General features: G+C 18.4%; 2 protein-coding genes across 2 annotated transcripts; both read left to right on the forward strand.

Annotated features, from left to right (window-relative positions):
• Positions 1 to 868: 868 nt before the first annotated feature.
• MKS88_003974 (uncharacterized protein) lies at positions 869 to 1,312 on the forward strand (the record flags this gene model as incomplete). The annotated part of the gene is made up of 2 exons (XM_067217112.1): positions 869 to 892; positions 1,016 to 1,312. The coding sequence occupies 2 exons, from the start codon at positions 869 to 871 to the stop codon at positions 1,310 to 1,312; spliced, it is 321 nt and encodes a 106-aa protein (XP_067072780.1).
• A 5,604-nt stretch (positions 1,313 to 6,916) lies between these two features.
• MKS88_003975 (uncharacterized protein) lies at positions 6,917 to 8,800 on the forward strand (the record flags this gene model as incomplete). The annotated part of the gene is made up of 3 exons (XM_067217114.1): positions 6,917 to 6,940; positions 7,080 to 8,516; positions 8,636 to 8,800. The coding sequence occupies 3 exons, from the start codon at positions 6,917 to 6,919 to the stop codon at positions 8,798 to 8,800; spliced, it is 1,626 nt and encodes a 541-aa protein (XP_067072781.1).
• Between the last annotated feature and the right edge of the window lie 2,830 nt (positions 8,801 to 11,630).

An 11,630-nucleotide genomic window follows, 5' to 3' on the forward strand; every position in this document is an offset into this window, starting at 1 on the left:
TATATAGAAATCATGGTATAAAATGAAATTAATTAAAAACTATTGTACAAAAGTAAGAAAGGAGTTTTTATTTGGATTTAAAACATATATTCCTTCATATATCATGTAGTATGAAGTGTATTAAATTTTCTAAATATATGGTAAACTATGAAAAATTATATATGCTTAGAAATTATCTAAAGGATTTCTTATATTTAGAATAATGAAAAATAATATTTTATTAATATATTATTAATATTACTGAATTGTTATAAAGTTAAATATTTTTAAGAATAAAAATTGCTTCGACAATATAATATTTATACATTTAGAATTAGTAGTAGGATTATATACTTATAATTTGTACTTATTGTATTAATATATAGAATAGTATATTATCTACATTCTCCATGTTCTATATTGTATATAAACTAAATATGTCGAAATTATATGAAATTTTATATTTTTTCTTTCTATTTTATTTTGAAAAGTTATAATAAAAAAATTATTTTAGAGTAGTGTATTAACTAGTTAAATGATATATTTTGAATATTAATTAATAAAATTAAAATTATTTTATTATATGGACAGTTAATTTTATTGTTAATTAATATTATAATAAAAATAATATATTTTATTTTTAATGTTATTTTACATTGTATATGTGGTAATATCATTTATAGCCATATATAATTTACTAAGTATTTGCGAAAAAATAATAAATAAATTTTTTAGGTAAATAGAGTATCCTTTGTTATTGGAAGTATATTATATTATTTTTAATTTATTCCTTATTTAAAATATTAAAATATTAATAATCCCTATAATGGAACAAACAAATTAGTTATTCTTCTTTATTAATATTGCTGTGTTTCTCCTTTTAACTAGGATGTTCCTTTTTAATAGTGAACTAGTATTATTATGCAATTCATTGATATTTAATTTAATTATATATATTGTACCTTTCATTAATACTGTTCTTTAGTATTACATTATTTATTCATTTTAATAATAAATATTCATTTTGTTTTTTTAGAGTACATTTAGTAAAACTCTGGATGAGAATTGTTATATTGGTAGAAGATTAGTTACAAGAAATTTTCAATCACTAGCAAAACATAAACTAGATAATTCAAATAATGTATATTTGAAAAAAGAGTTTCAAAATAATGGAGTTATTGAAAAAAAGGATATATATAATAATGATAATGTGGTAAAAGTAAAAAACAAAAAATTAAATAGAAGTTTATTAAATAAAGAGCAGTATTATACAGAAATTACAGATTATGCTAATGGAATATTTGATGAAAAACATTTCCATATGGAGAAATAATGGATTAAAATAAGAGATTATGATGATTTTCTTGTAAAAAAGAGAACAATTTGTGATATATCTTTGAAAAAAATATAATTTATAAATTACGGATTTGGAGTTGCTCTATTTGTTCTTTTTTTCTTATTGGGAATAGCCATACCCATATTAGCTGCATTAAATCCCTTCAATCTCAAACAAAATTAAGGTATATTCTGAATGCATGGGAAAAATAAAAGGTCTGACAGGTTTAAACGGAGGACACATTTATATAATATCATTTTCCATAGATATCATTATATTAACTGTCATAATTTAATGAAAATTCCTAAAATTTTAAGAAATAATGAAAAATATAAAAAAATTAAGTTGATGACTGAGTAAATGTATAATAAATAATGTATATATTTTTTTTTTAAAATCTTCAGTATAAAGTAAATATGTAGTATCCTTAGAGTTATATTCTTAATAATTATACACACAATTTCAAAGATATTTCAAAGCTCATTATATACCTTCATTCTTTGATATATAACAATAAAAATATATGTTCTTCGTTGATTTTAGAATATTAATGTATTAATATATATAATTTTATTTTAAATTATTATTTTAGCTTAATTAAATATTATGGTATAATATGTATTTATATATTAATACATATCTATGAAGAATACGTAATTGTGCTTTATGTTCAATATATAGTAGCAACATTTACGTAATTATATATAAATGTGATTGTTAATATTTGTAATAAAATTTTTTAGGTTATGTATTATATCCTGTTATAATATAAAATTATTATTTGTTATGTTGTTTATGAAGATGTATTATTTTTAAGTTAACAATAAATATGGCTTAATTGTATTTAATAAAAGGAAGTGAATATATTTCGTTACATTGATATATATATACATATATATTACTTAGAAGAAAACATTATATTTTCTCCATAAGCTATCTTTTAAGTGAAATATATTATAAAACATTTTAGTTGCAAATTTAATTTCAAAAAAGCTTCATTTTATATTTCATCGTATAAATTTTAAATAATAAATAGTTAATGGAATGATATAATTTTAAATTGTGAATTAACTATAATTGATTAATAAATTGATGATAATGGATCAATACAATTCAATGAAAAGTTATAACTATATTTAATACTATTTTGTGCCTAGTTGCAGTAAAAATTGAACATTTTATGAATTAATTGTATATTTATTTTATTTAAAATTTATATTTCAATAATCCATATATTTTATTTATTTTTTATATTATTAAAAGATTATATTAATTAACATTATTTAAGGAAATCTTAATAGTTTCTTTGTTGAAATTTAATTTATTTTCCTTTTTTCTAAATATTATTTATATTTTCATAAAAAAATGACAATCTATATTTTCATTTTACAATAAGTTATGTGATATTATTTTCGTATTTCAATAATTATTAAATTATATATCCTAAATAATTTAATTCATGGGATTAGAAGAATTCATCTAATAAATAATAATAAAAAACTTATTTTTCTAATAATATGCAGTATGCTTTTTGTTTTTTATGTAATATTTTTTAATTCTTTTTTAATTAGTTTTTAGATTGTATTGTTTTATTACCTTTTTATAATAAGATTTATATGCGCATATTATTACATACAAAACGTGTTAATTGTTAATAACAATTATAGGAATTATTTATGTTTTGTTCGTAATTTAAGATGTTTTAGAATGTTCTAATTTTTTATTTATATTTATAAATATATAGAATTATATTTTTCCCAATAGTATGCATACAATAAATTAGCTTATTTATAACAATGTTTAGGGGTTTTCTTTAGATTACTTCTAAATGTTCTTGTGTGATATGCTGCTGAATAATCAATTTTTTATCATAGCATATAAATAATTTTTTTTTAATTTTTATTAATATTTGTATAAATATTTTATAAAATATTTGAGCATATGTCTTTCGTTCTTCATATTCCTAATACACTATTAAAAGGGAAAAAATGTTTTATTATGGATATTAGAGAAACTAAGAAGTTATTAAATTTTATACATTTATTATAATCTTTTTATTTTAAGTCTATAAATATTATGCCCTTACAAATTGTTTTATCCCATCATACTTAATACTTATAATATGTATGTTTTATTATATTTATTAAAATGTCAAAAAACATATCCAAACATTTAATGAGGAACTCGAAATTGCAGAATATCTAGACAAATACAGTAATAATTATATTTTTGTCGATATATCATTTGTGAAAGAAATATATGAATATAATAAATTTATTAAAAGTTGTTATATCCTAAAGTTATAATGTTATTTTATTGGTTCATCTATTCCACTGATCAAAAGAATACGATCATAATTATATGTACACTTTTATTGAATGTCTAATAGAAGTTTAATCATAAATATTATATTTGATTATTCTGAACAGATCAATATATCCTGGAAAGAAGGTTATAATAAACCATAATTTAATTAAAAATTGGAAAGGAACTGATTTATGTGATAAATAAGTTCTTTGAATAAGTTACCCTAATATCATCTATATAATATATAAATGAAGCACTTTTTTAATTTAATGTAATACATTCTTTTTGTTATTTACAATTTATTTAATTTGCTAATAAAAACTTATAATTAATTAAAACGCTTCTACAGAATATGTATTTATATATTTTTATCTGTTAGATGTAAGTCGTAAAGCACTTAGGGTACTATAAAACGTTGTACTCGTAATATATAAAAGTATAATCATAATAACTTAACCATTATGACGTGAAATCTAAATTAAGAAGGTAATATTCTTATAATAAATATTTTACCTACATTTTAAAAATCTGTAAAAATGAAGTACACCGTAAATTTTCGTTGACATATAATTTACGTGTCATTTAAAATATTTCATTGCATTTAAAAAATATAATTATATATATATATTTTATATACTTCTTCAAATTTCTTTTATACAAAAATCGATATCGTACCATAAAATAATATTATATTTTTACATATATAAACATAATTGTTATTTTAACTATTAGCTAAAAATATATTATAGCATTACTATCTCAAGTATATCTCAATGTATATATATATATATATATATAATGAAAACATAAACATAAGATGTAGATTATAAAAATTTTTTTTTTTTTTTTTTTGTTTTAACATATTATTTTCAACAAGAAATATCATCAATAATAATATATCATATTTGACCAAGATATATAGAAATTTTCAAATATATGCTCAATTTGGAGATTTGCCAAAAGTCTTTCCATATTAATATGATATATTATTCATTTGTGTCTTAAATATATGCTATTATTATTATTATACATTAGCGTACTTTTTTAAAAATAAATAAAAAATATTACAATAATCGCTAAAAATAAGTTAATATTGTTACAGTTTTTCTACAGATCTTACTTCTAAATAAAAGGTACAATCAGAACAGTCTAAGGAAAGTTTAACTTAAATAATAACTAATTAATTATATAATTGGAAGAGTATCATTTATTGAATTATAAAATATTTAATGTATTATATAAAAATAAATAAATATTATGAAAATTATTTTATATATATAATAATTATTATATCATTAATATGATTATAAAGCATTAAAAAAATAATTTATTAAATGTAAATTACCAAAAATTGTGTAAGATAAAATAAATGAAATTAAATAATAAAAAAAACGAAAAAAAATATTAATTTATGGAAAATATATAAAAATAAATATAATTAAAATATTTTTTAACATTATATGTTATTCATTATAGTATCATTATTTAATTTTGTATGAATTCACTAATAAAAAAACTAATCCACTTAATTAGCAAAAAAGTTAAGGCCTCCTTTTACATATAATACATAACGTAATAAATATATATTATAAATGAAAATTATTGTATAAAATTCTTTAAAAAGATATGTATTGTTTTTTTTGTATTAATGGTAATATTAAGTAATAAATATATCTATATTTCTTAATAGAATCTTCATTAAAAGAATTTGAATTTATATGTATTTGTATGAAAAAAAACAATTAAACAAAATTTTAACAAAATAATATATTATATATATATAAGAAGAAAAATTTTACATTAATACAATAAAGACCGAAAAACAAACAAAAATAAAATAATAAAATTACATATTTCTTTTGTTTTTTGCTTAATAAAAAATGCAAAGAAAAAATTAATATATATATATACATTAGCCTTAATAATCTTTTCATACGAAATAATTTTAAGAAGTATGTTAATCTACTTATTTATAATTTAATATTTTTATATATCAATATTTTTGAAATATTTTATAGCAAACACCTGTACCCATAGGCATAGGAATATATTTATTGATATTTTCTTAATTTATTGATGCATTAATTTATGTTTTAGTTCATATGTCATTAGAAGTAGAAAAAGCCAAGAAATTATTAAAGAACATCTATAAATTTTATAAAATAATAATGTTACATTTCAACATTATACTAGTGTCCACGAATAAATAAATGGATATTTTAATTATATTATTAAAATTTTATATATATACTTAGATTATGTTAATACTTTTACAGTTAAGGATGAAATATTCTATGTAATAAGCTGGATGAATAAATATATTTTTATCTAATTTTTGCGGAAATTAACATGCGAAAATTTTACTTAAATTAGTTTACAAAAAACAATTCATGTGATTACTTAATTTATATATAAATACTTAGATGTACAACAATATATTCATGGTGAGAACTGTAATATGAAAGTTAAAGTAAAATATTGGTTTATTATTTAAAGAGATATCAATATAAGTGAAAATTTTGTAGTAACTGTGTATAGGGTACCTAAAAAAATAATTATATTACAATTAAAATATATGTACCATAGGAGATATATTTTAAGATTTGACCACGCATTTATGTTTTATGTTTAATATGTACTTTTTGTAAATATTTCTATATCATTTACTTATTTTTTATTTTTGAAATATGAACTTAGTTAATATAGGTAATGTAAACACGCGTTATTACATTTTTTAGTATAAAATTAAAATTATAATTTTAGTGGAATGATTTCAAGTATATTAATGAAATAAATATTCCGAAGTACGTAAATTTGTTAATGAAATTTGGATTCCATACTTAGGCCAATAAAAATATTTAGATGAACAAAATTATATGCAAAAAAAAATACCACTAGAACTTAATTTTTTATTTATGCATACTGAAAATTCTATATTCTATTAAAGAAAATATTATAATAATGATTCTATATATATTTATATATACAATTAAGTTGTAATATATTAGAATACATCTTTAGTACTATTTAATATTATACTTTATCATTGTTAAATGTGATTAGTTTCTAATTAAAAATATTGAAGTAAAAAAATAATACAATTATAATTTTTTCTATAAAACAAATAAATATTTTTGAATTTGATATATATAAATATATGTAAAAAATAATAAAAAAAAAGTACAAAGAACGTACAATAAATAAATACATATATATATTTATTTATATATGTATGTTTAATTTTCATAATTTCATCTAATACATACACTCTAAAATTGAAAGGAAACTATAGAAATGGAAGGAGAAAACGCAGTTTTTGTATATTTTAATATTTCATAGAAATAAAAATTTATGCAACTTTACTGCATTAACATTTTTCATATATATATTGAGAAAATTTATTTTTTATAAAAACTATATCTTATTTATTTAATTAATTTATCTATTCTATTTTCAGGAAGAAATTTTAAAAAAGTTACCTTCATATAAGATATATAATGAATTTAATTCTGGTGATAATATAGCTAAGGATAGCATTTGTAAGGAAGAGGATTATGAAAAATGCCCTGACAAAAAAGCTTGTATTAATCTATGTAAAAAAATTGAAAGAAATTTTAAAAATTTATCTGAAAAGCGTGAATCAGAAGATTATGAAAAGAGTTGTTCGCATCATACATATTGGGTAAATGAAGAAATAATGAATTTGTTTAAAACTAATTCACAAAACAGTGTAGAAGATATTGTCAATAAATTTGTTAAATTAGGCTCTATTCTTACCGAAACTTATAGGATAAATAATTGTAACTATTATTTTGCTCATAAAAATTTAATTGATATTAAAAATAAAAATGAAGAGAAATATTTGTATGATTATTTTACTAATTACGAGAGTATTAGAAGTAAATATACTTGTAATAATGTAACTATTGATAAATATAAAAAATATATTAGTGCTATAAGTAATATATATTCAATTAAAGAGGTAGACTGTTGTAAGTCAGGCATGTTGACTTGTCCACATTATTTTTTGAAATGTGATAAAGATTTTAATCCAACTAATCTACTGAATGAATTACATTCTAATGAAAAAGAGAGCTGTAATGGATTAAAATATATTACAACTGAACCTACTAATGAACAACCTGATACAGCGGCGCTAGATCAAGAATATATGAATTCATTTTATATCACCGCATGTCCTATTCTGAGTAATGAGAAATCTTCAACAAATAATAGGGGTATGGGGTGTAATTTATTCCGAGCAAAGGTTAATATAAGTAGTAGTGTGACTGCAGATGAAAGTAATACTCAACAAGCTATCTCTACTATGTCTTCTGCAGACGTACAAGTGTTAATATCTAGTGTATATTCAGAAAGTTCTCAATCTCAGAAAAGTGAGAATCAGATGCATGAGAATGGTCAAGTAAAAAAAAATAATATGTCACCTGAAGAGACGATAGACGATGATGTTAGATGGAATTTTGTAAAAGGAACACTTAATTGTTTGCCTAACACACAAGAGAAGGATGAATACGGATTGTGTGAATATATGGAAGAGTTGGTTGAAAGTGGATTTTTTATAAAAGAGAAAGACTCTAAAGGTTATAAATTTAAAATAGGAAAAAAATGGGATCCCAGATACTTAATAAGAGCGGGTAAAAATAAAAGGCTATGGAAATCATTGAAATCAGGTCTACGAGGATTTAGAAATTCAGGATATTATCACGTAATAAAGCCTAATAAAGCTATGGATATTGATATTCAGAATACAAATGGACAAATAAATTCTGGAAATTATGAAAAATATAATATATTAAACAATACTCTTTTCCGTATTTCCATTGGAGTTACTTTAGTAACAGGATTAATTTTAGTGTTTTTCCTTTATTATAAAGTAAAAACTAAAAACAATTTATTGCTAATAATGCGCTATAAGTTACAATTTATAATATATTTTTATAAATGTAATATAATATTACTTCATATGTTTTACATTTTTGAGTTGTGTATTAGTTTACTCCCTTTGGATCACGTGTGGGTAAAATAAGAAAAAGGAAAAAAAGATATAGGTCCAATTTTGCTGATTTAAACAGAGAAATACGATCAAGAAAATTCTTAAAACGTACTTATAGGCATTCTGTCAGGAGGCGATTTAGTGTAGTAAATACAGATCAATGAACTTAATTTTATTAGATTTGTATTGAATATCAAATGATTCAGTTTAAAGATATTAGAAAGCATAAAAAATTGAGGTAAATATACACTTCCATTAAATATCCATAATTATAAAAAAAGAAAGAAAAAAAAAAAACATAATTAAAATATATAAATTTTTGTTAACACTTTGTATATATTTGTATGTATTTTTTTTTATATTTTTTAAATATATGATTGTATTTTTTATAGTACTTTTTTTCAATTAAATTTTTTTTTTTTTTAACTACTATAATTTTAACAGACCCTATTATTATTTTTTATATATTAAAAAATATACTTTATTTTAATTTTTACTAATAATTTACGTTTCTAATAACCTATAAATATCAAAGGTATATTGGTAAAATATTTTTATTTATTTTTATTATACTTATGAAAAAGTCTAAGATATTCATTTTATCATTCGTTAAAGCTTCAAATATAAGAAATATATTATAGTTCCATTTAATATAAAAATAAATCTGATATTATATATTTATTGTATTAATATAATATGAATATATTAGTATAGTTATTAAAAAGTCGCTATAGCCTTCAAATATAATCTTGAAATAACTGATAACATAATAATTCATAGATTATTTTATTTTTATAAAAAGACAGTATATAATTATCAAATTATATTTAAAAATAATATTATTATCCATGAGCATATGTTTTAAATTAAAAAAAAAGTTCGTATATTTTTATTTTACATTATTTTTTGCATAAAATAATCTTTAATTTTGAGAACATTGCTTTTATGTATATAAATAAAATTTTATGAATATTTTAATAATTATATCATATAATACATTTATTAAATGCACACATAATGGTATATGCGTATTAAAAGTTTTATTAAAATATTTTATTATTACAATATGATAATTATAAGTTGATACACTATAAATATAAGGAATATTATAAATTAAACAAAATAAATAATCATTTAGTATTTAAACAGAATTATTTATATAAAAAAAAAAAGCAGCAATGTTAAATATGGTACGAAAAAATTAAACAAAATGTCCTTTGAAAATGATATATTATTTTAGTTTTTTGACCTAATTTTAAGTAAAGTTTTAATTCGAATTCCATTAAAAATTATTTTTATAAACATATTTTTATAAGTAAATCTACCAATATTAGAAAAAATATGTTAAAATTATATTATTATAGTAAAAATATATATAGAACATTAAAAAATACTTATAAAGAAATTTAATATAATAATTTAAAAGATATTATAAAGAAATAATTACGTATCAAAGAGTGACATACAACAAAGTTTTATACATTATGGACATATATAAAAATATTTCTAAAATAAATTGATAAAAACATTTATAAGTTTTTTTTAATTTATACGTTACATATTTGCTTTCTGGTACTTTAAAATTGGTAAATATATTATATAAAGTTATTTCATTTTAATAGTTTTTTATATTTTATTTATTTATTTTTTTTTTTTTTAAACTTTCATTTAATAATAATTATATTTTACATAAAATGTTTTCTATAAAAATATCTCATTAATTTTTTCAATGTTACATTATAAGTTCATGAGCATAATTAATCATTTTGATTAAAATTAGTTTACTATAATCAATAACAATATACTTATAGATTATATTTATTAATTAGTTAAAATTTTGCTATTAATAAAAACAATATATTTTATGTTTGAAAAAATATGAATAAATTTTATATGAAATAAACTTGTGAGTAATAAAGGAAAATCAATAATTGAGGAAGCAAACTATTTTATTTAGTTTTACTCATTCAGTTGTTATATAATTTTTCTTTAATAAAATAAATCATTTATTCTAATTAAAATATTATTCTCAATATATATGGCATTTAAATTATGGTAAGGAGGAAAAAAAAATAGCACAGACAAATTATATTTAAGAGTTATAAGTGGATTATAAATATTTTTGGATAGTTATTAAGCATAACCTATATGACGTATATTTATTGGTATTTTACATCTTCATCATTAGCTTTTACTATCAGAAACAAAAATACACTAAAAATTTTACAATTAATATAAACAAGTTCTTTTTTTAAATTTTGATACATAAGTTTATTTTTATAATTGTAATACTACTACCGTAGCACAATTAACATTCATGTATGATTTAAAATCATAGTATATTATGTAAGGGAAATAATTAGTACTTGTAAATTTACAAACAATTGCAATTATAATTATGAATAATATACATCATTAATATATCTAATAAATAGTTAGTGAATGTAAAATATATAAAAAATATATGGACTAATCATTTATATATTACATATAACTGTATATTATTGAATTATTTAAAGATATTTATATTAATTCTATGTTTCCCTAATTTTAATTATAATTATAGTAGTTATTATATTGAATATATTTTAATTATGAGGGATTTAATATATTTTTTTTAAAAAAAAATGTAATCATTAGTCATTTAGAAAACGATTATTTAATTACTTAATTCTAAATAATTATAAGAATTTAAAAGTAAAATGTTATTAGACAGACAAGTATAAAAAAAAGTAGTAGTTCATTTATTCTATAAATTATAACATGTTATTCCCATGTAGCATAATATATACTACATTATAAAACATAAAAAAATACAATTCCAATTTTTATTTTATATAAATGAAAAATTTTAAAACAATAAATCGGTGATTTATTATGTATTTTTTTTAGTTATTATATTAAGTTTTCTTCTATAAATATATAATAAACTGAAAATAAAAAAATTAGATAAATTTAAAAGCATTCATCTATAAATAAATATATATATTATAC

The sequence above is a fragment of the Plasmodium brasilianum genome, chromosome 11, assembly GCF_023973825.1.
Source record: "Plasmodium brasilianum strain Bolivian I chromosome 11, whole genome shotgun sequence".
In the NCBI taxonomy this organism is placed as follows: Eukaryota; Apicomplexa; class Aconoidasida; order Haemosporida; family Plasmodiidae; genus Plasmodium; species Plasmodium brasilianum.